Here is a 27,574-nt window from a genome sequence, read left to right as displayed (position 1 = left end):
TTACCATGCTTTTTGTCAATTTACTTGTAGCTCAACAATGTTTTCCGGAATTTTATTTAAAAAATCTGAATCCGTTCATAAAAAATGAATAAGAGATTGTTTATTCTAGTGTAAATAGGTTTTTACGGTGCCTTGTAAATATATTACGGACGTTTCATATATTTTTTTAAATTTATTATATTTATCGTAAATCTATCTTTCAACTATCTTAAGGAGATTCACAACCTTGAATCATAAATTGCTCGGATTTCTTTTGCAAAACTATAACATAAAAATTATCCGTTAAACATAATACTTTTTCTTCATTACAGCTTAGACTCCCACTGAAAGGTATAGGCCTCCCCCAAAGACATATATGAGTGGGGGGGGGGACATATAATCACTGGTATGTGGGTTGGCGATCGCGACGTGGTATTTTAATACGCAGAAGACTCTGCCTATCCTCTGGAAACTCTTTGTGAGCACTGACAATCCAATATAATTAAAGCACAATGTGAATTATATAAGGTTGTATTCCGGGAATCGAATCCGCCACCTACTATCACATGTCTCAGTTCTCTACCGCTGGGCTGTGGTGGCCAATGCTGTATAGTAGTGTTAAGATGAGAACTTAATATAACTTTTGAAAATGATCGTTAAAAAGTGACTTATCTTCTTTACAGAATAGAGAAGCCCATATTTAAGAAGGAGGAAGAAGAGTCTGCAGTGCTAGGGGCGGCAGTGGAAACGATCGATGATGTGGATGTGAAGGTACATATAAAAATTATATCACCAATACTGAACACAAGTATCGTCAATTTTATTAGATATATAACACAGACGTTCCATTGTTACATGGCATTTGGACCACCAACATTATCGGAAGTATTTGTAACGACTAACATTACTGCCACTTCGGAAAGAATTTGCGCTTTAGTGGCGGCAGGAATTCAAGCAACACTTCTATTTTAAATGAAAAATCCGAATGAATTTGTCGTGGGTTCTTCTAGGCGCATTAAAAATTCTGGTAGATTTAAGTTGAAGAATGGTATCGTCAACGTTTTAGTCGTTATACGTCCAGTGGATATAAGTCTCCGTCATAAATTTATAACGGCTGGTTGGAAGTGGTGAGTATCCAGCGTCCTTAACAGGATTCTCTGTTTACCTCATGAGTTGGATGTCCTTCGCTGCGGTTGCCGATCCGTGGAGTAGACTCCAGAAACATTAGAACCTGCCGACCATTGATTCTCTGTTCCATGTATAGAAGGCTTAGAGTAGCTTGTGAAGTGGAAATGGGTAGGAACATTGCTATTGGCAGCAACGCTTCCCTTTTGGAAGAGAACCACACTTTATTGCGGTTTTGTTACAATGTAATAACTCATGTAATTTAGCGTAACAAAACCTAAAATGTGGTAAGGAATGGGAGGCGATGAGTGAATGTAATGTGGGCAGATGCTGAGTAAATGATAGAAAATATGAAGTATGAAAGAGGGAAGAAAGAGTGGAATTGTGAAGGATAAGAGAGAGAGAGGGTGAAAATAGGAAGGGATCCCTGTTCTGAAAATATGACGAGGGAAAGAGCCCCCGGTGATGGGGACCATCAAAAAATCTGTTTAGGCATAATTGTTGTATGATAATGAATGTAACCACAACTAACTGGCGGTTCTACTTCAATAAATACAAATAAACTAAAAATGCAATAAGCCATATGAATCATTTATTCAATCTCTAGTCATAAATAAAATTATACTTAGTCTCAATGGTATTGATTGATATTTTTACACAATTAAAACCATTTATTATCCAATTTCAGATGGAGCCAGTTGCCATCGACTCGGCGTCTGAGGAAATCCTTGAAGCAGATATGGAGACGGTATGCTTACTAACATACAGGGTAATCGATTATAAGTATAAAAGCTCTAAAGTATTGAATGTACATCTCATATGCTATCAATGAATCGTATATAAAAAAAATAATAATTTCAGAAATATTAAATAACCTTATGATATTATATTAAGATACACATTTTTAGAAATTCTGATTTCTACATATTAAAATTTATTATTGCTTATTATCTTTACCTGCAGATTTTGTACTGACAGAAGTTCTTGGTTGTTATCAGTTGTATTCAAAAATTAAAAAAAATAATGAAACATTTAAAAGTGATCACTGAGCAAAGAAGCTAGCTATATATATATGTCCAGTAACAAGAATAACATTGAACTAAGTGTTCTTGCAAGACAAGATATTTGATTTAATTACAAGCAGTTAATCATATCTGAATATATCTTTTTAAAGCACATATCATTCGGTCTGAAACGGCAGTTAGTTTTTGCGGAACATATAATTTATTTATTTACTTCCAATAGGCACATAAATAGTATTACATGACATAAATTTGTATTAGTTTTATATGTAAGAGTACAAAATTAAATATGTTTGGGTATAGTATACGCGCAGACCTGAACATAATTACAATACCCGGCGATAAAAACTTGCACATCGAGCTTTAGAAAGAGACAATTGCTAATTTCGGCTTCGTAGAGCACTATCTCTGTCCGACACTGCCTATGTGACTTTTTGTCAGCCGCTTTATTTAGTGCGAGTTTAATTTATAACGTATCTGTCATTATTATTCATAAGATTTTAAATTATGGCGCAAATGTTTTTAAAAATGTATTAAATATCATCATCAGTTCAGCTAAAGCAAGTCCACTGCCCCCGACTTAGTTTTTCGCAGACTTCCAATAGGACCTATTAAAAAAGAACCCAAAGTAAGGAAAACCAAGATACGTGTAACCATTTAATTAGAAGTACCTAGATATAGAAATCACCTTGAATTAAGTGATGTATACTGTCGACCACGATACGTGTTCACACGAGCTTTTCTAATCCAAAACCTTAAGGTTATTGTGATACAAAATTCAATACTAAGTCAATACTAAGTAAAACTTATCTTTAGATAGTAAACTTCTTAGATCAGTAAAAGGAAACTTGATTCTGCTTATAGAACGAAGAGGAGGCAGTGGAGAGTGAGCCGCAGCAAGAGAGGGAGCTGACACCGGAAGCAGAGTCCAAGATCGCGTTCCCGGAAGTCAAGTTTCCAACGCCCGAAATAAAGGTCATACAGCCAGAAGATCAGAAGGTAGGTGTCGTCAATTGGGCTTATTTTTCTTTAGCGAGGTTTAGATATAGCTATATGTAAAGGCTTTTGTGCCAATTCGACTTCTTCCCTCTCTTTTACCCTCCACATGTTTTTATATAAATTTTAACATCTCTATTAAAAATATTGAACAGTGATAGCTCATCGGCAAGGATTAAAACATGCTAGTAGGTCGCGGTCTCGATTCCCGGGATACAATTATATGTAATTCATACTTTGTACATTAATTACATAGGATTGCCACTGATCATATACAAGTTTCCATATGGGCAGCAGCATCCTCTGCGTACCATAATACAACATTGCGATCGCCAATCGCCTGCCAAACGTGGCGATTATGGTATATCCCCCCCATAGATATCTTTGGGAGAGGCGAGACCTAGGCCTAAACATGGAGCATCTATGGGCTGAAACGACGATGATTTATGTAAATATACTTATCGGAGAGAGAAAGATAGATGGTACTGTAGAGTGAAAGAACAGAGAAAAAGATAATATGAAGTATGGAAGAAGAGTATAGAAATATATATTTATCTCAATTATCCTCTTGGGTCTTATCTTCCTCACCATTGAGATGGAACAGGTACTGGAAGAACGAAGACCAGCAATGTGTCGTGTGTTGTTCAGCTTTATTATTTATTGATATTTTTAAATCTGAAAATATTATGGTTTAGAAGAAACTTTTAAATTCTCAGGCTATTTATTACAAGAAAAAGCTTTTTGCCACAAGCTTAACAGGTGATATAATCTTATGGTATTTGGTCCAAAGTCATTGTTAAATTTTCAAAATTTCATTTTGTAAATAAAAATAGTTTTTTTTTACAAAATGAAAATTATCATGTCTTGTTACGTCAGTTTCAATTCGTGTATATGTGAGTTACAAAATATATTGATAATTTCGAAAGGTAAATTCATATACTAGGAAGTTATTTATGTAATCAATTTTAGTACAGATAACACAAAATGCTATCGTACCTAATCGCAGTATAAACAAAGAAAATTATATTTATAAATATATAGATTTATATAAAATTTAGATATTTATATATATATCTTTATCTTTACAAATTTCCTAAGTGTTTCATAGATATATAACAAGGTGATTGTATTTAAGTGTAAAAGATTTGAAAATTAATGTATGGTACAGTACCCGGCGATAAATATTGCACATCGACCTTTGGAAAGGCACAATCGGCAAATTTCGGCTTTATCTCTGCATTAGCATTTAGCATTATCTCTGTCCCACTCTACCCTATGTGACGTTTTGTCAGTCGTTGTATTTCGTGCGACAGAGATAACGCTCAACGAAGCCGAAATTAGCAGATTATCTCTTTTCAAAGGTCTATGTGTAATATTTATCGCCGGCTACTCTAATAAGCTTTTACCCATTTATTAACCGTGACATTATCATGGTTTGTTTTGTCTCTCCTCGAATATGGGTGAAGAAGAACAGCGTGTAACTGATTCTTGTATTAATTCCATAAGCAAAGTCTGTACAAAAGCTTTTACTTTGTCCCATCGTCATTATATTTTAATTTAATTTTAAGGCAATACACTTATCTATGCACATAATAATAATTATTTTTCACATATCTAATATACCGTTAATAAATAATTTTATAGATAAAGGAGGAAATTAAAGAACCGGAAGTGCTACCGGCGTCGGAACCAGAGAGAGAGGTAGAAGAGAAACCTCAAGAAGTAGTAGAACAAGAAGAAACGCCAGTGGAAGAAGTTTGGTAATTAGAAATAATATTTTTTATATTCTTGTATGCAGCTGGGAAACAGGCGTTCTATTGATTGACAGGGTTACTGCAATTTTTAAATTTGGAATGTATTTGTAAGACACAGTCTAATCTTTGTAATTTAGGATGATTTTTTGAAATGGTGATGATTTGGTGATGCTGTCAACTAATGCGTGGTACACAGTATACAACAATGATATCTGGTATAATAAATAATTTATAAACTAAAATGCCACTTGTACTCAAAAGATTTGTTTAACAGCGTACACGGATGTATACTTATTATTTGTGTAAAATTTAATAAACTACACGAACTCTAGTCTGCTACTCCGCGAACACCTTCAGTATTCTTTTTTTTTTAAATGGCTCCCGTTGTTGGGTGCCTCTCGTACCCCCTAACTGGTGTGGAACAGGGAGAACTTTTTGTTTACATTTATTTTATTTTTTCACATACTTTTTTTTATTTTCTTTCTCTTCTTTCATACTTCATATTATCTGTCGTTCATTTCTTTCTTTCCACAATTCCACTATCTTTCTCTTTCTCTCTGTATCGCCTTTCATTCATTCCTCATTACTTTTACATTTTCTTATATTCTATATCACATTTTTTACTTATATTCTTTTATTATTCTATATCACATTACTTTATTTTACTTTTATTTTATCTTTGTGTTGAACCTCTTTTGAACTTAATGAACCTCTTTTTTAGTTTTTTCGTCGCATATCAGGTAGGCTATGGTTTCCTCCCTGATTTTTACGCCAGACCTTCAGTATTCACTATCGCTTCGTTATAACCCTGAAAAGTCAGACGAATGACTTCCCGTCTTCCTCGAGATCAGTCTTTAATTACCAGAAGCAGGTTATTTCTAGACGGTTCGATTCGGTCAAAGGTAGACGTAAAGATAATAAAGCCACCTGAAAAACTAGCCTTCATTATATTCCGTATATTATTTTATCTCACCGCCTGCCAGCTGCAGGGAAATATGCAATAAAGCGAGGGACGTACAGTAGTGTCAAAATAACTTTATCATCTAATTACCCCACCTGCACCTTTTTGATCGAGCCGTCAGCCCCGATTGGCTCGTTCGTGAAATTCGTTCTTTGTTCCCGGAGGTCTCTTTTGAAATATTTCGGCGGCCGTTACAATAATATAGTAAAAAAAAATCATTTTCAAAAGTTGGTTTGCTAAATTTAAATTTAATTGTTGTTTATTTATCTGTCCCTGAATACTGTACTGCCAGAAGTTATTGGCTTGGCGTATTTCAATAGAAAAAATAAAATAATGTATTATATTTCACAGTGAACACCCTATACAAAGCGATTGGAAATATGTGTCGAAGCCTTAAGGTTTTTTATTCCTTTAAAACTTTTACATCTGTAACCAATCACACTGTAGTATTTTTTTTTATTGTTTCTACTAAAGAATACATTTTTAACTCCATTACAATTAACTATTGGTTAATAATTATAATTTAATTTTCAGCGAGAAAGTTACCGAATCTAAAGAAGAAGAAGAAGTAATAAATGAAGAAATACCGGAAAAGACCGCAGAAGAAGAAAAGGAACAAGTGAATGAAGAAGTAGAGCGAGTTCCGGAGATCATGAGACCAGAAGAAATACCTTTACCCCCCGAGGTTGACGAACCACAAGATGATAGTATACCTATTGGTGAATATATTTTAAAATATTGCTATTTTTTTCTATTAATTTGTAATGTTAAATATACATTGTGTTAATAAACATTAAGAATAACAATAGTTAGGAGGGCAACAGTAGAAAGACATTTGACTAAATACTAACCACGATGTCAGATACCACATAGCGTGCAGAACTGACCGCTGGAGCCTGAAGGTTCTGAAATGGAGACCACATACCGTCCTATTAGAGTTCTATGGGGGTAGACCTATGTCCAGCTGTGGATGTCTGCAGATATGAACTTATTACGATAGATCTAGTCGAAATAACTAAATAAATTCTTGATGAATCCGTAAGCAGAGGGAGAGATATAACAACAAAATATCTAAAACCTTGTGTAAAATTTAGGCCTGGTACGACCGAAAATCAGTTCATTTCTTAAATGGGATTGCAAAGCAACATCAGTAGGATCATTGAAAATTAGGTAAAGAACAAAGATTAGGTAAGGTACAAAGCCTCTAAACATGGTATGCAAGGTCGGCAGCACCGTACCTTGATCCTCTATAACGCGATGAACGAATCCATAGAATGCTGTGAAGCTGCGTATCAAGTCAATATAGATATGTTTTTATACAAAAAGTAATGTTAATTAAACTTGAGTAATCTTTTTTTATATTCATCGATATATCAGTCGAGAAACGCCCATTGTAAGGGGTCACCCCTCAAAAGATCGTCATGTTGATTGGTCTTGTGTTGCTCGCATCTATAGAGTTCCCGAGACCTTGGCTATGACAGCCCAACTAGTAGGGGGTGAACGCGGTTGGTCCAGATGTTCACGGGACACGGGGGATTCTCGGAGTACGTTCAAAGATTAAATGAATGAAGTGCTGCACCTGGTCACCGATTGTCCTCCATTTTCGAAATAAAGAGCGAAACTGGAAATATGAAATAAAAAAGTAGGTAAATAGAACGGATAATGTAGATAAAAAGGAGAAAAAAATACAATTCATAAAACTGTACTGTTCTGTAAACAAGTTATTTACTGTGGTATTTTAGAAGCGGAATAGGTGTATAAGGAACAAGCCAGCCAGAAGAGTGTAAGATATTGTGTCAAAAATTAATGATGAATGAAAGAAATCGTGAAGAATGTAAGGAGAAAAAGAAAATTAAAAAAAATATTTTTTTTTCATACAGTAAAAAGACTATCCCTACCTAGAACGCTCCTACAAAATGCCCCCAATAGCTATTGTTATAAAAACTAGTGAGGGCTACCAGCGTTGTGGTCGCCGCCCTAGAATCCAAGCGACAGTTCATTGCCAATTCAGACGATTGAAACTTTAAGCTGTGTCTACTATTATAATAAACAATATAAAAAAGATTGTACAATGTATAACAATGCATCTCGAGTATTTCCATATAAACTATGTATATTTAACATTATTTAACTGCATCTACAAACTACAGGGCGCAACGCGTTCTGCATACGCGCAGTAAATCTTATAACGATTTACCATTACATTTGGATATTGATCTATTTAACACCAGCGCACGTCAAATTAGAAATACCCTGAGTAGGGAATATTTTGGTGATGATGGGAGATAGGCAATAGATTCGAAAATATAGCACAGTTTGGTATGGTTCATTCGTTTTGTTGTGTTTTTTCTCTCTGTTTTTTTTTTTCTGTATGTTTACCATCAATAAATATACACGCTAATGATACAATAGTCATGAAAGCTTGGAATTAGCAATTTAAAACTTGCTATTAGTGTGTAAGATTTCTGTAAAATTAAGTAAATAAATTTTAGTGTAAGATTATTTAAAGCTGTAGCTAATAACAATTTTGCAGAGAAACCGTTACCCGATGAACCACAAGAGACACAATTACAAGAGAAAGAAGTTGATAACGACAAAGAGGAGAAAGAGGAAGTGGTTCCACTTAAAGAAGAGACCGAGGTTGTTGAACCCAGTGCAGACGAGAAGTTGCTAGAAGATAGCAAGAGAGATGAAGATGCTGAGGTAAATATTATACTTTTACATATAGTTATATATCATAAATCTCCATAAAATGCAACCGAAGAATGATTTTTTATACTATTATTCTAATTGTCATATAAAAATTTCCAATAAGATCGGATGAATTTTACCTGAATCCAGGGTGCTTTATATAAACTTTTTTAATTTTTTTTTTCGTGCATCCTGTTTGGCAACGGACACAGGGACGTTACAATTTCGAATAAGAACATTTTTTAAATATTTGTCTTTGTTTCTATCTTCACAGTATCTTTCGTGCTTTTTCTTTCTTTGTTGCATCATAAAGTTTTTCACTCCATAAGCATTTTTGTTATTCAACCGTCGCCTTCCATCTTTCATTTCCATTCCTAAAGTATCACAGATTAATTATCACAATATTGTTTCCTAGTTTTGTGTTTTGACTTTTGTATTTACATTTTATTATTTTCTACAACCATATTACAATTCATTTTTAGTACTTTGTTATCTATTCTCAATTTTTTTTCCTTTGGTCTTACCCGACCTTTTATTATTATTTATTCTCTTTCTACAGTACTCCAGAAATGGTGGGCGACACATATCGTCGCACAAAAGGAAGGCAATGCTTCAACTGTGTATTATCTTTTCTATTTCCTGCTCACATTCAATTTATTTAGCCGGGTACCAGGTGCAGCACGAAGAAGGTACTCTGATAATCTCCCGTGCCCCGTGAATATCTGGACCCTATGCGATTAGCAGTCCTTATTTCAGACGATAGCGTTAACTTTTTTGTTTTGGAGGCAGGGTGAACTGTATAAAATATACAGATGGGCAGGTCCTCAGAGATCATGTTATATGTTTTCTAATTGTAGGAACAATAAAACAAGCTTAACTTTATTTTTGATACTAATCCTATGTACATCGCTATTTTACGTAAATTTAAGTTTTTGAACGGCTGCGCGCAGTTAGCTTGTCGTTGTCGACTGAAGATGGCGGTGCCTTTATATGGCTATAAAACTAGACTATTACCGCCATCTGTTGGTGAGCTCCGGAGTGACTATATTCCGATATATAACCTGTGGAGTACTCAAATAATTCAACCAATGCTAATGAAAGCAGTGTCACAGTTGTGGGTATTTTGAACAGCACTTGCCTCTGTACAATATTACCCCCAAAGACGATCGTATAATATCAATAGTTAAGACCAAGTTGCGTGCGCTCTATGCGGCGTTAGGTTAACAAAGTAATCAGCAGGCTGCGCCGGCGCAGGCGAGAATTACAAGATTGCTCGGGGCGCTTCTGTACCTGTGATTTTACTGCGATCGACAAGATTTTTGTTATTGCATAGTAATGATATATTAAGATGAAATATATAGGGTTTACCACAAACTGATATAAACTGGTTTTATTACACGATATGTAATATTAATTTAATTTTCTCTATTTTGTTTAGGACTCGATACCTCTAAAGGAAATGATGCGGGAGGAAGCTTTAGCGGCTGCGGCTGCAATGGAAGCGGAAGCGGAAGTTGTAGCGGAAACTGAAGCGATCAAAACAGACATCGGACGGCCCGTTGACACTGAGGACACACACACTGAGACCGACGACGACACGCCCATGGAAGTGAGTGCACTTTGTCACACTAATATTTAATTCATCATCATTTCAATTGTATAATGCCCACTGTTGGACAAAGCCAGCGTTTTGCGTCGTCTGTCCACCTCTCATCTGTGGGTATACTACAACTTCCTACGCTCACCAGTCAGCCCCCCACTCCACCATCAGCTCACCAGCTCACTGCCGAACCCTTAGACCCTCGCTTGCGCATGTTTACGCTATGTAGTCTTAATGTATAAACTAATAAAACAGTAGAACGTATATATTATATATCTAATAGATCCAGGCATTACCTCGCGGAAGGGAATCCTAACTAAGAAAGAGACTAATATAGCTACTTCCGCTATGCAGTACTACTACTTCCTCTGCATAGCGGAAGTAGCTATATATTAGTCCTTTTCTTAGTTTATATATTAGATTAGGAAAAAAAAAGTTCTGTCGCATCTTGAATCAAAATGAGAGATGTATATAATAAAAGTTTGATTATATATTTTATCTATATGTAAATATAGGTTACACAATCCGGAATGCTAAGGTTTCAATGGCCATCTTTTCGACCCACTATGTCCACTGAAATTCAGACTGCCTAATCCGCTGTGCTAGTTTAGTTACTTTTTTCTTACTTTCGTTCTAAATATTCTTACTACTGATTCGATCTAGTAGATGAATCTCGGGCGTGACAAGTTGTGCAACTGAGTTATAGGATAAAAGGTGTAGGTAGCAAGTTTTAATAACAGTGGACAGTGCAGAACAGATGGCCATTGTAGCCTTGGGGTTCCGGAGTGTAAATAGATGACCTTAAGATTGAAAGACTAAACACGCACGACGCTTCCAACCGGTGATATTGGATACAGAACAGGTCTATTTCTAGCAGTGGACATCCTCTGTACAGTATAATGTGTAATCTTAGCGTGTTAAACAAAACTTTTCAAATTTAGACTTATTGCACAATAATTTATTTAAATTCAATTATCACTACAGTTAAGCAGAGAAGAGGAGAAGGATGGAAAGAAAAAGAGAGACTACTCGAGAAAGAAGAAGTCTGAATCAAGAAGTAAGTTTATGTATACGATTTGAAAAATTAATTACACTAATGAACGTAGATGCGTGAATATATGCATCGAGCGGTGGTAGCTCAGCGGTAGAGGACTAAGATTAGCGATCGTAGGTTCGATTCTCGGGATACAATCTTATAAAATTCACACTATTCTTTAATTATATAGAATTGCCACAGACATAACAAATTTTAAGAGGATGGGCAGCATTGTTCTCTATGTACCATAATACTACACTGCGATCGACGGTATATCCCCATATTGATATATTTTATATGGTGTAAAGCAACACCTTTCTTTACATTTATTATTAATTTTACATTTTTCGTACAATATCATTTCAACGAGATTATGAAACCTTGTCTATATTTGATTTAACATACGGTACATTGTTCTTCTTCTGTTCTGTTCTGTCAACAATGTTTATATATAAGCTGACATAATTATCTAATAGATTCAGGCGTTACCTCGCGGAAATCCATCCTAAGGAAGGAACTAATATATAGCTACTTCCGCTATGCAGCAGTAGTCGTGCAATGAAGTGCACAACCCGCTGATAAATGCGCATGCGGCAAACAAACGAAAAACAACTACCACCGTTCATTTACTCTACACGTGTTTCACCCCTCCACGGGGCATCCTCAGGAGATATTAGACCGACCAGTGCCAAACACCGAGTGAGCTCCGTCCGTCACCGCCATGCCACTTATATGCTACCTCCCGACCACTACACACACTCAAAGTCACGTGACCGATCACGTGAGTGAATTTTTTTTTAATTAAACGCGCATTTATCATCAGGCTGGCGGGCGGTGCAATGAAATGCACGACTACTGCTGCATAGCGGAAGTAGCTATATATTAGTTCCTTACTTGGTTAACATAATTATGTTCAGGGCTGTGTTCATCTACAATAGCCAAAACTAATTTAATTTTGTACTCTGTTATATAAAACTAATGTCAACTTTATATTGTGTATTACTATATGTGTGTCTGTTTAAAATAAGTTATCTAATAATTCACTGTGACGTAGCTTGCTCGGGCTCTGAGAGTGCAGCCGAGGCGAGCGCTCCAGACTCGCCTAGCGCGAGCGACGCCGAACGCCAGCACCGTCTCTGGCGTAAGAGCGTCATGCTGGTCTACAGCAGGTAAACTCTGCTGATCTCTCTTACTCCCCACCCTTCCTGTCCCTGTTTTATTTTTGTTTAGGGAATAAATCTTCTGAGAGTTCATGAAATCTTACCTCTGTGTGGAAGGACAAGGTTATGTGACATTCCTACCCATTAAAACTCTCTAGGTGGTCGCCCTCTGCGCGGTATGTGGGACTCTAGTAACTCCATAAGTAATTAACTATTTATTTGGTTTCGATGGGATAATCTTCTGGATGTTTAAAATACCTTGCCCCCAAGGATGTGTAATGTGTAACTTTGGTAATTAGTAAACATTTTTTTGGTTTCGTGAGGAAACTTGCTCTCTGAAGAAAGGACAAGGTTATATGGTATTCCTACCCACTAAAACCTTTTCGGTGATTGGGTTGGTATAGTTTGACAGGCCGGTGGATCTCACACGGAAGTCGCGGGTGTGTGTGTCTTAGTACTATATCACATAACTCCTTAGCTTCAAGTTACGCTTACTTCACCTTTTGCCAATCCATTCTTGTTTTTTTCTCGTAATATTAATATATTTGTTTAAATAGGTACTAAAATTGATTAGTTCAGCCAGTAGATAACAGATGGCGCTACTAGCATTTTATTTATAATTTTTTTACTATCGCAGTATGGCTTTTCTTCCTTTACGACTTTTATAAGCAAATGGTTTGTTTGGTGAAATATTGTGATTTTGACAGTGAAAGGTTGTGTTATTTACATATCTAAAGCGACAATTTTTATTGCGCACACTATCAGTTTTAGTACGAATATTCGAAAACATTCCTTAGTTATTCCGAACGGTATGATGTGTGTTTGTGTGTTTGTATATGTGCGAGCCTATCGAACATGATATACGCGCTGATTTTGCACATGTCCGCAGTGCTAAGTGCGCACGATAGTGTCACATTACTATAATAGTACAAAATTGCGTTGAAAACGTACTCTCACGTGATCGATAATTTGACGCCTTTAGTACATAAATTGTCGCCTTGTTGCGCTTTTTTCTATTTTTACTGATCTAAAGTGTCGCTGCTTGAAGAATTCTTAAATTACTAATTATTGTGTGTTAATTATTATGGCGTAATATTCGCAGACTCTGTGCGCATAAGTACGCTTCGTTGTTCCTGCGCCCCATCAGCGACGAGGAGGCTCCGGGCTACAGCATCGTCGTGAAGAGGCCCATGGACCTCACAACCATCCGGAGGAACATCGACGCTGGTCTCATACGGTTAGTTTGCTCTTGAACTTGTGTTAGGACCTGTCTAAAGTGGAATTCGGAAGCATCCGATGAAGGTGAACATGCGTTATAAGACCTTCACCATATACGGTTCCTCTTTACGACGCGATAGACTCCCGCATGGTGAATTCATCAGATGTTAAAGAAGTTACATCTCTTATTTTCTTTGTCATAATTGTAACAATAGTCTTGTGCTGATTTGGAACTCTTTCTTACTCCTCTTATGTATTAAAGGAGATTGGCAATTAAAGGTCCGAGAAAGAGATTTATTTGGTACTAGCAGTTAAAATTAATCATATATCCACCTTCACGTACTCCTTTTAAGTAACTCCAACTCCGTTATTATGGCAAGTCTGAATCAGTGTTCACCCATTCATCCAAATAGAGCCAGTTTAGACGAACTCCTATTGCAGTCAAATGTCCCAATGTATCGATTAGCCCATAGATTTAACAATAGCGGAGCGTATAGTAGCATAGAGCAGGGGTGGCTAAGCTTCTAGATAGTCCGAGCCATATTTATCAAAATTGGTGATATTCCATGGAGTCGTAATTTAAAAGGTATTTAAAATGCAGCAATTACATTGAGAACATATAAATTAAAGTACAATATATATTGTTATAAATATTAAAATTTAAACACAATTACTTGACTTCACTGACAGTAATTCTCAGTAATTCTTTCAGAAGATTTTAAGTTAATACTGATCGGTGTTTAAATTTATGGATAATATTTTTTTAATATGATGTTGAACCAAAAGGAAAAGTTAACTTGGGTGCAATTATTGAGAGCCACATATATTCTTTACAGAGCCGCATGTTGGCCACCCGTGGTAAAGTTTTCATATATTTTTATGCTGCCAATTTCGTAAGTAGCTACTTATGTAATTTGCGGCGTTCAAAAGGTAATGCGATGTAAAATACCACTGGAGCCATCTAGCGGAGAATAGAAGAGCTTCATAAGTTGTTTCACCTATTGACATAACCTTTGTTGCGACAGGACGACGGCGGAGTTCCAGCGCGACGTGCTGCTGATGCTGTCCAACGCGCTCATGTACAACAGCAGCGAGCACAGCGTGTACACCATGGCGCGCGAGATGCACGAGGAGGTCCGTACTGATCTCTCTTTCTATCCAGGCTCTACTCTACTACTCTAGCGTTCATCTACTCACGCTCATTTACTTACTGTAAACGCGACCTCAGCCTCACCTTACTCACGCTAAGCATTACTCCTGCCCTCAAAATTACCTCACCCAGGCTTACCCAACTCCACCCCACTCCCCCTCGTAGCTTTTTTATGCTCTCGCCCTCAGCCTTACCCGACTAATGCCCCCTACTTCTCTGTACTCATGCACACAATCTGTCCCTACTCACGTTCTCGATCATAGCCTGCTCATGTCCTCAGCCCATACTCAACTTATCCCCCATTTCTCAAGCTCCTCAAAAGAAAAAATTAGATGCTATTGTTATAGAATTTAATTCTATAATAAAAGCATAAGACATGGGCAGTGCTGGCATAAATGTGCAGAGGAAAACAAAATGTTACTTAACCCGCTGTTATCATACCTTTTGACGGCGAGGTGGGGGTCGAAGGTAAAAGGAGTATAAACTTCTCCGCGACCGTATACGTACTAACGAAACGGAAGGGCCGATACTCCCCTCCCTGCCGCGTACATACCTAAGGCGCGGTACAGCGGTTTCGGTAGCACTATTTGTAATGAAAAGTTAATTTTATTTTAAGTTCACTAACCAGTTGCAAAATTAAAAAAAATACATATGATTTAATATATAAATATATATGTAACGTATGAAATATGAACCATCTACGAAATTACATTAACAATGTTTATGTTACTATGTATACAATAATAATATTTTCAAACCTAATAATGTATACAAACAAACATTGTTAAATTTCATTTCTAAAGAGCAACTGTAACAGTTTCTATCCGTATTACAATATAAATAAATAATTAAAGATTGTCAAATTATCACTTATCTAGCCGGCTCTTCTCAGCAGATCAGCGCTCCTGGTCGGCTAGCTAACTACTTATAATATTAAAATGTTTGACGAAAGTGCGCATAAATGCCTGCTAGCTTAATCATATTATTATGGCTTAAGATGATTAAAAGTGATGACAGGAGAGCCCAATTTGATATCAACTAAAATCAGAATGAACTGCCCATATAAGGCATCGCGGAACTTAAAGCCGCGAGGGTTCTAAACGCGCGCTGATATGAACTCACGATAAACTTGGATGTTTTTTTTTTTCGTTCAATTTTACAATATTTTTAATACCAGCGCTATTATTAATTAATAAACCTTTAAACTATAATATGGTTTAATAAAACCTAATTTAGAGACATTACATAAGTGTAATGTAACATTGTAAAATGTTGTCCACAATATTTACAAATTTTATGAAGCCTAAAGAAATGTGTAACAAGCTTTCACTTATTTATTAAAAATCTCATGTACGTAAGTAGATTTTGAGTTTCTATGAATTTTTAATAATGTTAAGATTTAATGTAAAGGTTTGATGTTTATGAGTGTATATGGTTGACAGGCGCAATGCCAGTTGGGCATGCTGCTGGCAGCACAGGCGCATGCGGGGCTGGTAGCGGCTCCGCCCCGAAGGAAGCGGCGCGCGCCCCTCGCCGTCGCGAGACACGCCCGTCCCACTGACCACTCTCACGCGCCCAAGCGTCACCACCATTGACTTCCCCCCCTCCCTTCATACACCCCCACAGTATTCATACATACATACACATACGACGAAATTTGTGTAAGAAGTGACTGAAATTAATAATTGTATTAAAGTGTAGGAAATTTTTAAAAATTTACCACCAAATTATCGCGTCACCATCACCACTAAAACATATAACTCATACATAGGTGTACATACATCTTTCATAATTATGTAATTTATACACGTACGGACTGTGAAATTTGTAAATGTGTTAAAAAAGTGCGTGCATAAGTGCCCAAGCGTAGCACTATATACTGAAGACACATTAATACAAACACATACAACTTTTATGATTAAGTAATTTGTAGACAAATAAAGTAATCAAAAAAATCGAAGCCGGCATTTGATTATTATGATCAACTTCATACACTGTGTTTAGATCGCAGCGTTGTTTATAGTGATTATGATAAATTGTTAAATAAAATAGTTTGCCGTGTACTAACAAGCATACAGTGCGACTTGTGATGATGTAACATAAGTAATCGCTCGGTTCTCTCAAACAACCGTGAACAGGACTTCAATTTCCCCCCCTCCTTCACTACACTTTTTGCGACCTTTTTAAAAAATATTACGTCATGTGCGCCAGAGCATCCCTTTCAGAGCGACGTTATTTTATGAACAGTCCCCAAATACGATTTGGAAGTCCTTGTTCTAAGTGGTTCCATTATTACAATGGTTTTTTTAAAGTATTCCGACATCTATAACTTACAGTTCCACACTACACTCTCATGTACATTTCGTTTATAAATATTCAATATATATGTAAAAATAGTATTACAAAAAGGATTTTTTTCATTAGTCACTATTAATAATTATTTCTAGAAAAAAAACTTGAACAATGTCACTATTAATATAAATCATTAATTTAACAATCAAAACAATTTAGTGGACATCTTAGATTGATCTGACAGATTGTTAGAGGATATGTTCTATTTAAAATATAGGAAATAAAGGTTAACCTTATAGTTAGCCGTCGAAATGTTACTTTAAAAAAAATTACATGATTTCATTACACATTTTGTTTAGATTTTAAACGGGAAAACATTAATAAGCTTTAAAATTTACAACGGTAATGATTCTCTTATTTTAGCTGTAAAAAAAGTTGTTCTGCCATGGACGTGACGTCACGATACGTTTGGCGCGCTGTCAACCGTTTGACATTTGTAAACTTAAGTAAATAAAAAAAAAATCTATTTTGTTCAGCGGTGTTTTATTTAATATCCATTTTAACATGTACAATAAAATTCTACGGCCTTTGTAATTTTTTTACGAATAAACTGTTTAGAAAACGACTCTTCACCAGATAAGTAGTGATTTAGACTGCAGTTATGTAGCAGTTACCCACGTTCAATCATAGTGTTATATCATACTTCATGACCAGAGGACGGAAATTGGATAGCATATATATTTAGATACTAACTACGAAAGTTCAATGTAACGATATTTAACGAATAAAAAATAAAATAATATAACGAAATAACAAAATTTTTAAGATTTAGTTCAGCACATGAAGATGAAGCAGTTAAAACAAAAATTTACGAGTAATTATACGAAGTTCGCAATATATTCATTACTCAAAAGACCTGTAAGTTATGTCTCATGAACTGTAGTACAGCTCAGCGCTGATCAATATTTTAAAACAAATATCACACAAAATTACATAAATATGTATACTTACCAGATTATCAGAGCTTCTCATTTTTGCAAGAGCCAAAAAGGTGGAAAATATTTGCTATAAAATTTGTCGATGATTGCAAAATTGATCATCGAACGAATATCCTGAAAAGGATATTCAGTCTTCCTATATAAAATGCATTATAAAGAAACGCCAGCACAGACAGGATCTGGCATTAGTAACCTTTTTATTGTTATACAAGTTAGGTCATAAATTTGTTAATAATTAAAAAATTCGTATAAAAAAACCATTACATGTATTTTAATATTTATATATTTACACGAAATAATGTTTATTATATACTGTGGAATGTGTGGTAATTATAATTGAAATATATCATGTAAATTCCCACTATTTCGATTTTTGTCAGCGCGGAAATTTTCATTCCTTCGTCGACAGAGACCGCGAGTTCGCCGACATCTCTTCTTTGATTTTTCTTTCAGTTGTCGTAGCGTATTTTGTTATTGGATGTTGACACTGTTGAAATAAAACTATTCAGTCACTGTTCAAATAAAACTGTTTCATACAATAAGCGCGCTGGGATTCCGTGAAGCGACCCACTGCTACAAAATTTCCGGGAAATGTCCTATTGAGACGAGAGATCCCTCTTCGCGTCCCCTTTTTTTGTTCTTTGACTGGACTTTCGCTGCTGCTCAAATGGCATTTGCAGTTTCACCCATATACTTTAGTCAGATGTAAGTAAAAATTATAAAAACATGTCTAAAATTTTCACATAAGCTATGAAAACACTTTTTCCTCCAAAACGATATACACTAAGAGTAGGTCCCCGCATATCCCAGCAGTGGTCATACAAGAGGCTTCTTATAAATAAAACAAAACACATTTGTAAGATGCTTTATTCTCGCACATCAAGTTATTTGTGACTAAATCCTTTTAAATATCAAGTTACCACTTACATACATGACATATATATTACAATCTCTTGAATTGTCGGAAAACACACGCAATATCAAAAGAGTCCCTATACACCGGCGGCCCGCTGCCCCTGCGGCCGGCGCAGCGGACGGGCGAAGCGCGAGCTAGTAACGCAGGTCCACCACTCCGCGCTCAACTCCGAGAACTTGGAAGCGTCTACGCGGGCAGAGTTCAAGCGGATTTGTCACATTCACTATGCCTTAACTAGGTCGGAAATTATAACAAATAATTATAAACGTTACTAGCTCTTATATTATCGTATATTACACTGTCGATTCCTTGGTTTACCGCGTCCTTAGGCAGCGGTATCGTCACGTTATTTGTCGTGTTATTGACAGAATCCTTTAAACCAATACACAAAATCGTCCCTACGCATATAACATAATCACTTTCCGTGTCATCTCTTGGATTGGTTCAACGTATTAACAATACATTTTTGATTTTATAATACAATTTGTTTTAAATATAAACATCAGAATGCCTTGATTGTCGTACAATGAAAAAGATCAAATCTTTTTTTTTTATTACTTCATTGTTTACTAATGAATAGTAATGTTTAAATATCTTAAGTCTCAATGATTGTTTTGGTTTTTGTGGTCTAATGAATGTGATTACTCCATGACATCAAAAAAAAATCCCCATAATAATTTTAATTACTACAATTACACTGACTATGACATTACAATGACATGATAAAACAAGATAATATATTTGTAACTATGATTTCAGCTGTTAGATGCCCATTGATTTGGAATAGCGCCTGTAGGAAGTTAAATTTAATTCTAGTTTCTGTGAATTTCTAGTCAAATAGGCTCTTCTGGCTTTGGACAAAAAAAAATATTAAATATAAATAATTATTAATATAAATGTTCGGGTCAAAGTCGTCTATCCATCTCGTGGGTGGACGTCTCACTCTGCACTTGACTGTGGTCTCCATTTCAGAACATTACAATTATTAAAGAATTTATTTTAGTAAATAGTATTTTAAACAAATTTTATGTTTTAATTAACAAAGATTCTTTCAAATACTAAACAAGTCTACGAAATATTCGTTGAGGATGCGACAAGCTTTATAGATCTAAAATGGCGGACGATTCAAGATTAAAGGTTTAATTTTTGGGCCATGTCAGTAATCGCATTTATCACTTTCTTAATGAAATAAGATTTTTATGTTTTTTTCGTAGAGGAATTTATTTGTGCGCAGGTCTGAGAGCATTAACATCGAGCCGGACCCTGGGTTTGTGTCGCGGGGGCTCGAAGTAGAAGTCGAAACGTTTGAACGACTCAATCTCCCTCTCTGCCGCCTCAAGAGCGGATAGATTTGTGATACTGCGGTCCGGTAGAAAAACACTGCTCTCTGTAAAGAAAAATTTTAATTTTATTAAACGAACTAAAATTATTTTGAATTTGATCAACTCCTAAACACTTTAATTTATTGTAACTCAGACCAATAAGATATACCATCTGTTGTTCTATAAAACATAGTTACGCTTTTCAATCCAATACATCCAATAAAACTAGTCACTAAGTTATGAAAGTTTTTAATACTGACAGCACTAAATTCTTTTTTAATGTAATTGAATGGATAACTTGTACCTTATCAGAACCTATTATTCTTAAGTACATTTGTTAGTACAAAAAAATACTTACTAGTTGCGCCAAAAGACTGCATACAGGCAAAAATTATTGACCCATCACAGAGCAATACAAAATATAAGTAAATACAATGTATTCCAGAGTGATCACTTTATTTATCGTGTTAATAATTAAAACTGATAACTTAAAAAAGGTTTCGTTATTTTCATTGTATTGGTTTATGGTACGCGCTGCAAGCGTAGCAACGTCACCAAATACCCAGTAGTTACTATACCTAATAATTATTTACCGCAATTATTTAAAATTTTGTATTTTTGTTATAAAATTTAACACCGACATTTAGCATTACGTCTCCCGTGTCGAGTCCCTTTTAGAATTGCCTTTCTCACCCCCCCCCCCCACATCCCATTTTGGGAAATACCGCGTTGCGTCTCTTATATGCGTTTTTTTTTAAATTACGTTCTGCCTAAGATTTGCATTTGATTTAATTTAATATTTTACATTTTGCTCTCTCTCCATAAGAATCGTCTGGTTTAAAGCTTCGAGCAGTACACACAGATCTAACGAGTGAGATAATCGGTAAGTGATTCTTTCTTAGTGAATAAATTCTTCGGTTAAAGCTATTTTGGTAAATGTCATCTTGTGAATTAGTAATCACAATTAGAAATTTACATACAACCCACATATTTATTCATATTTTTTATTTACACTAGTGAGTCCCATGACACAAATAGTGGTGAAGATGAGCTCCAGATAGACATATATACCGTCAACATGTTAGAAAGATTAACTGTAGAACAAAACGACGGCAGTGAGAAAATGTATCATACTCTACAAAATTAAATTAAATATTGATTTTTTTTACTAATAAACATTCCTCGATCTCAACGAATTCGTCATCAGCCAAATATTATTATTAGTTATACGAGGGTTTGTGAATGTTTGTTTCTGCTATAAAGTGGCGCCGAGTAGCTGATAACCAACGTCCAAAATAGTGTGGAGTGCAAACGGTTAAAATCAGAAATGTTGCTGTACCAGTAGACTTGTTCATGATTTCTAAGCTTAGCAACACATCTGATATATTTTCAAATATAAATTGTTTACTGCGATGTTACATGTAACAGTGGTAATATTAGTTAGCAACAAAGAGCGTACCGTGGTGCGAATGTGGCGCCCTCTCCCCTATAGCGCCGGGTCCCTCGTCGAGCGCCGGGCACGGGGAGGCTCCGCCACTACCCAGTACGGTCTCGCCCTCAGGAGATCCGGGTGACGACGCGTTCACTGCTACCACCAAACACCATTTGAACCACCATATAATACACAATACACACTTAGCAAAGGCATTCACAAGATTGTAGCGCTGCTTGCATTCAGCGATTTCTTACAAGCTATATTATATACTCGATCCACGTAAAGGAAGGCCTGTCATCACCAGTCGAGAACCTATCGGCTCCAACGACCATCAATTGTACGAATGATGTGCCCCAACCGCTGCAACTTCAGCCGAACAGTTCTTCAAGATATATAAATGACTTTTACATTTCATTTCACATTAGCTACAACATATATATTAATTTTCATTGTCAGTAAAAACACTTTGTATGTTTAATATGACACACCACATTACAAACTAAAATCAAAATAGTCAATAATTGTGATGCTGATTTTAAGTGTTAAAAAGGCTATCGATTACCATGTTCAGGTTTCTTATAAAGGATAATTTATTCTGTATATAACAAACATTCTAGAAATGATATATTACAAAGTCAGCATTTCAAGTGAAAACAGTGCTCAGTGGTGCAAATATAAAGCCTCCTACTAGAGATAATCAGTCACATTACCTAGAATCTGGGGAGATACTTGTGTAAATATATATACAACATATTGTCTACAATGGTATAGTTTCTTAAATAAATCGAAAGTTAAACACTCACCAGCGTTATGGTTGTGGCAGTTGGCGTGGTACATCGCATCAGGCCACCCTGGGGGCGAAGGCCGGGAGAACAGTGACTCGTCGCCTCGCATCCCATCGCATGGCATGCCTTCCTACAACACAATATTATTTCGTTTAAAAAAAATGCGATACTTGCTCAAAGTAATCTCTCCTGTTAGCCAATCATCTATAGATGATTTACAATCTAATCACCTGTTCATCTGTCTAGTCTACAGTTTAGTGTTGTAGTGTTCTAGTCTGTAGTTCTCTCTAATTTATCTATGTCTAGTCTCCTTAATGTGATCAACTACCGATCAGTCAAGTATAATCTATTTTCAGTCTTACCTGAATTATAATTTATTTTCAATCATATCTCCTAAAGTAGATATAAACCGATGTGTAATTTTCACTAGGATAAATTTCAAAATGACCAACTAACAGTATAATTGACCTCCAGTCTAGTACCCAAAATAATCTGTTACCAATCTAGTACTCAGATTAATTTTTATGGTCTAATTTATCACTCCTGTAATTAGCAGTAGAATGTCGTCAGTCTAATCTTCACTATTACCTATTATCATTTTAATCCCCAATATAACATATCATCAGCCAAACCCCCATATAATCTTTAATCTTTCTAAACCTCAGTATTTATATATTCAATTTGACTATTAGTGACACTATCAACACCATTAGCACCTGAGAATATCTATTTTGCTACACATGATGGACAAATCTGGATGCAGGTTGTTTCTTATCGATTTTATTAAGAATGGGATGCCACGTTCAGTGGGCACCCCACAGCTGAAATGATTATAATAATGAATAATAAAGAAATCAAGTTATCAATAAATGATAACACCAAAGTCCGTGATAACTCGGAACAACCTACCTGCCCCTTGTAGAATTTTGACTCAGTGACGTGGTGGATAGTGACCTCGTTGTTGAGCTTAGAGCCGACCCTCAACCGCTGAAAGTATGGCAGGGGGTCACCATTGGCAATGTGGCTGATGCCCACATCCTGAGACTTGCATGCACCGGCTCCCATGTCGCTCTTGTCGTTGAAGAGTGCGTTGCGAAAGACGTTTCTGTCCTCATGTCCGAAGGGAGTATACAACCCACCACTGAACTCATTCGTGTCGTCCCGTCTTAATGGAGTACCGATCGGTTCTGGTCTCTGAACGGGATTTGCGAACAGAGATTCGTTCTCGAACGTTCTCTCCGTGTTCGGTCTCGTCCCGATCGGATTGGGCGAGACCACTGGCTTTGGAGATTCTTCATAATACTCCGGAGTGAGGAAACTTTTCTGTTGATGATCTTCGGGAGTGTTGAACAGAGAGTAACCGTCTTCGTTCTTCTGAGTGAATGACGCAAGGTTCATGATCCGGTTCTGGAAGTCGCTGTCATGGTTCTTAGGAGAGTTTCTGGAAGGATCTAGAACATATGTCTGTGCGGGAGCAGTTTGTACTGGCTCGTAAACATTGGGGTTTACGTATGTGTACTGAGGCTGCGTGAAGAGAGTGTTCATTGGTGTGATGGGCGCAGGGTTCCTAAGGCCCATGAGACTTTGTTGGTGCATCATCGACATGAGAGGATTTCGGATTGTGTACATCCCATTAGAAGTGGGGGTTATGGTAGCTTGGCAGGCTGTGGGAGGCATGGGGATGGGATCTGGGATTCGAATCTCTGCTTTCTTCTGCGGTGCATTCGATATCTGTACTGACGGTAGGTTGGGGTGGAACATGGGGTTCCGGAGAGTGACCATTTTGGCACCCTCTTTCTTGGCGTCGTTGATCTCTGCGGCCGCTGCGGCTTTTTTGGCCTTCTTTTTAGCTTTCTTAGATTTACCAGTCGCCGGAGGTTGCGGTGGGGGTTCTGGCACTATAATAGTTTTCGGGGCGTCTGAAAATTTAAAGAGAAAACTTTTAAAACCGAAACATTTCCGCGCCTTATTTATTCGCTGGTATTTGTTAACAAAATTCGTCTGATTTTATTTTGTTGCTGTATAGAAAAGTCAAAAAAATAATTTTTTATTTTAAAATCGTGTAAAAAAATTATAGCGGTTTATGTGTGTTGTTTGAAAACTTGTGTGTTTGTGTATATGTGCATAGGAGTTACTCACCTGGCTGTGTGGTTGTGAACATGGACGCGGCTGGATCCGCGGCGATAACGGGCGGCGGTCGCGGTGCCGGAGTAGGGGGCGCTGCTAGCGCAGAACAACGCCACAGAGGCTGCACAAATAACACCAATGAAACATTAACTGTGGTCCCACACATAGTATACACACTTTATTTTAACACGAATACTATGAAGGCTAGACCATAGATTTCTAATAAGACCGCTACAATCCAGCGCAGCGCAGGACGAACCACAACGAAAGTAAACTAGATAGACAATACAGCGCGCAGAACTGACGGCAGCAGTTTTATGATGCCTGCTTACACGTTAAAATATTGCGGTTTTTGTAAAATATATTAAATAACAGTTATTTTAGTAATTAAAGAAATATCGTCGGCAATATGAGAGTAAAAAGGCCAGAGGACGCTTAACTGACTCAATTTCAAATGATATGGCCCTCAGTCATGAGGAAAACGAAGAGTACATAGATATCATTGTAACATAGGCTTTTATTGTCATTAATACAATTTTTCTATTTAATGCTGCCAGGTTCGAAAAGGTTCTTCTATCAAAAGAAACCTTGCAAGAAACAACGTATACAGCTCAGAGTAATTCAGCGAGCCATGGAGACGGCTATGTTCTTGAATTCTTTATGAGATCAAGTCAAGAACGAGATTCTTAGTTCAAAAGAAATGTATCCCAGAGGATTATACAGTCGAAGTAGCTGTGGACAGTAGTCCTTATAGCGCTTAAACCAGATGTTGGCTGAGGCCTTGAGGTTCTGTCGTGGAGGCCTTGGACCGACATATGCAGCATTGTGGTCGGATACTGCAGGTCGCTTCCAACTGGTCTTATTGAACATCTATGGGCGTGGTCTATACATATGTTACTGTATTCTGATTCCTGTATTATCCTTTCCTTATAGATAATACCTGTAAACATCGTACTGACTAGTCAGTTCAGTACTCACCACAGACTTGAGCGGAGGTGTTTCCTTTTTCTCACTGGGTTGTACCCTGGTCAGTGTGATGCCCGGAGGCAGTTTCAGGTCAGCCACCTGTAACCAGATGGAATAGTCATAAGTCAGCAAGGACTCGTTGTAAAACCGCGAAATTTCACATATTTTGTAAACATTTCATTATTAATTAAAAATTAAATTATTGCGAGATCAAATAAGAAATGAGATCCACATAAGAACAAAAGTCACTGACGCAGTGGGGGAAGGTACATTGCTAGTGCATCCGGGGCGAAAGGTTCTCTCTTAGACTTAACAAAAGGCGTCAAAGATCATTGTTTTAGATGGAAATGAGTCAACGGAAAGATATTCCATGAAGGGTTTACCTACATTTATAAAAATCCTTGACATCTGCTACAACTTACCTGTACACCGCTACTCAGCTGCTCCATAATACTACACGAGGCTGGTTTGTCGTTCTCGCTTGAACAAGGACTCTGTAATACAGAACAATTTGAATTTAATTAACATAGTACAACATACAATAATTAATTTCACGTCAGCCGTTAGTTGCCCACTACAAGGTACAGGCCTCTCTTAAAGACCGCCATCATAAGCAGCTTTAAAACGTCCACATCGACCCACGCCACGTCTGTAACATCTTATATTTTTATAAAATCGAGTTCATCCGTTATTCTCTTCAGGACGTACACGAATAACTTTCGTAGGTAGATAATATCTGAATAAATAAATAAATATAATACAGTTAAGAATTACTTGTTTGCGTATTTGAATACGACTATTTGTATCGTATTGTTTCAAAGATGATTAACATTGAGCTTTTATCCATAAGACTTTTATAGCTTTGTCTGACAAGAGTTCACGGAGTGGAAAGGTCCATGAACCACTTTAATACATCTATACACATTTATTGCATATTCTAACACTCACTTAAAATTAATAAAGGAAACAGATATGAATGTTTATCAGATGATGTTTAGAAAATTAAGGCGTAATACTTAAATTATTTATATCATGGGCATGGAGCCATTATTCTTAGGGGCATTGGACCCATTTATCTTACCATAAGGGAACACATAGGGGTGACTAATTATATTTTGCCTACATTAATGCCAATATTGTTTGAGTACAAAAAATTATTTGTGTTACTTGTTTTATATTTTATCTACATAAACATATATTATAGTCATTGCATTACCTTCTTACTGACAACTTCAATGGTGGTATCCGGAGTAATATTGATGACCTGCGGCTTCGGCAGTTGCTGAGACTGCTGTTGCATCTCCTTCTTCTTTTCCTTCTTGCTGCTTTGCGCTTGATTGTTATTGGTGGGTTGTTTCGTTTTGGAGGCAGGCGCGGGCGCTGCAATAATCAATATGTAATCCGTGTATACAAATAATACTTACTGTATTTAAATTTTAACATCAAGTATATTCGTTTTCCTGTTACGTATTTTTACAAATTAATCTTAGTAATAATAAATTATTATATATGTAAGACATTATTGCTTTGCTAATAAATGTGAGTTTATATCACGTCACTTTAATTTAGCGAATCCACTTAGTTTGAAAATGGGCAAGTCAAGGGAAGCCAATATAAGGGAGAGCAAATTCTGACTCTAGAATCAATCAAATTAGGCTCATATGGCATTCTTTTTATAGCGTAAATACTGGTCCCTATAAGTGAATTTAAGTAAATAATAAAATGATTAAATGCATACGTCATATGATTTTATTAAGCATAAAAACTGACCTGTCTTCTCTTGTTTGGACTCCTTCCCTTTCTTTTCAGCCTTTTCCTGTTTTTTGGATTCCTTCTTTTTATTTTTCTCCTCTGCCTTGACTTCTACTTTCTTATCTGCCTTCTTGCCTGCTCCTGGTTCTGGTTTCGGTGGGTCGACTTTTTTGTCTTTTTTCTTTACTTCTGTTTGCTGCTGCTTCTTCTTTTCTTCTTTCTCCGCCTTCAAATTAGTATTTACATTATTCATTTTTGCTTTTGATGTTTAATTTAAGAGATATTGACA

General features: G+C 36.4%; 2 protein-coding genes across 9 annotated transcripts in view; one reads left to right on the top strand and one right to left on the bottom strand.

Annotated features, from left to right (window-relative positions):
- Brd8 (Bromodomain containing 8) overlaps positions 1-17,485 on the top strand; it is a 31,628-nt gene extending 14,143 nt beyond the window's left edge. The window contains exons 7-19 of one of the 2 annotated variants that reach the window (XM_068771100.1): positions 663-750; positions 1,793-1,852; positions 2,991-3,125; positions 4,767-4,882; positions 6,372-6,556; positions 8,371-8,540; positions 9,967-10,137; positions 11,113-11,185; positions 11,832-11,945; positions 12,219-12,333; positions 13,427-13,561; positions 14,568-14,676; positions 16,135-17,485. In XM_068771100.1, coding sequence (XP_068627201.1) covers positions 663-750; positions 1,793-1,852; positions 2,991-3,125; positions 4,767-4,882; positions 6,372-6,556; positions 8,371-8,540; positions 9,967-10,137; positions 11,113-11,185; positions 11,832-11,945; positions 12,219-12,333; positions 13,427-13,561; positions 14,568-14,676; positions 16,135-16,287 — 1,624 coding nt within the window. In that variant the 3' untranslated portion in view covers positions 16,288-17,485. The remainder of the gene's footprint in view (positions 1-662; positions 751-1,792; positions 1,853-2,990; positions 3,126-4,766; positions 4,883-6,371; positions 6,557-8,370; positions 8,541-9,966; positions 10,138-11,112; positions 11,186-11,831; positions 11,946-12,218; positions 12,334-13,426; positions 13,562-14,567; positions 14,677-16,134) is intronic. The other variant, XM_068771101.1, reaches the window with a different exon arrangement.
- An 817-nt stretch (positions 17,486-18,302) lies between these two features.
- LOC137927471 (uncharacterized) overlaps positions 18,303-27,574 on the bottom strand; it is a 53,393-nt gene continuing 44,121 nt past the window's right edge. For 2 of the 7 annotated variants that reach the window (XM_068771284.1, XM_068771286.1), the window contains exons 37-46: positions 27,304-27,511; positions 26,750-26,913; positions 25,956-26,027; positions 25,546-25,632; positions 24,580-24,688; positions 23,350-24,359; positions 22,459-22,570; positions 21,680-21,808; positions 20,161-20,285; positions 18,303-18,469 (exon numbers count right to left, since the gene is read on the bottom strand). In XM_068771284.1, the coding sequence (XP_068627385.1) occupies positions 18,374-18,469; positions 20,161-20,285; positions 21,680-21,808; positions 22,459-22,570; positions 23,350-24,359; positions 24,580-24,688; positions 25,546-25,632; positions 25,956-26,027; positions 26,750-26,913; positions 27,304-27,511 (2,112 nt within the window). In that variant the 3' untranslated portion in view covers positions 18,303-18,373. Of the gene's footprint in view, positions 18,470-18,835; positions 20,286-21,679; positions 21,809-22,458; positions 22,571-23,349; positions 24,360-24,579; positions 24,689-25,545; positions 25,633-25,955; positions 26,028-26,749; positions 26,914-27,303; positions 27,512-27,574 lie in introns of those variants that run through there. The other 5 variants (XM_068771287.1, XM_068771290.1, XM_068771285.1 and 2 more) reach the window with 4 other exon arrangements.

Source organism: Battus philenor, unplaced genomic scaffold (assembly GCF_028537555.1).
Source record: "Battus philenor isolate CCGP_79_NKW_IND1 unplaced genomic scaffold, ilBatPhil1.0.hap1 SCAF_30, whole genome shotgun sequence".
Taxonomy (NCBI): Eukaryota; Metazoa; Arthropoda; class Insecta; order Lepidoptera; family Papilionidae; genus Battus; species Battus philenor.
Note: the sequence above shows the minus strand (reverse complement) of the source record. Positions and strands in the feature narration are given on the sequence as shown.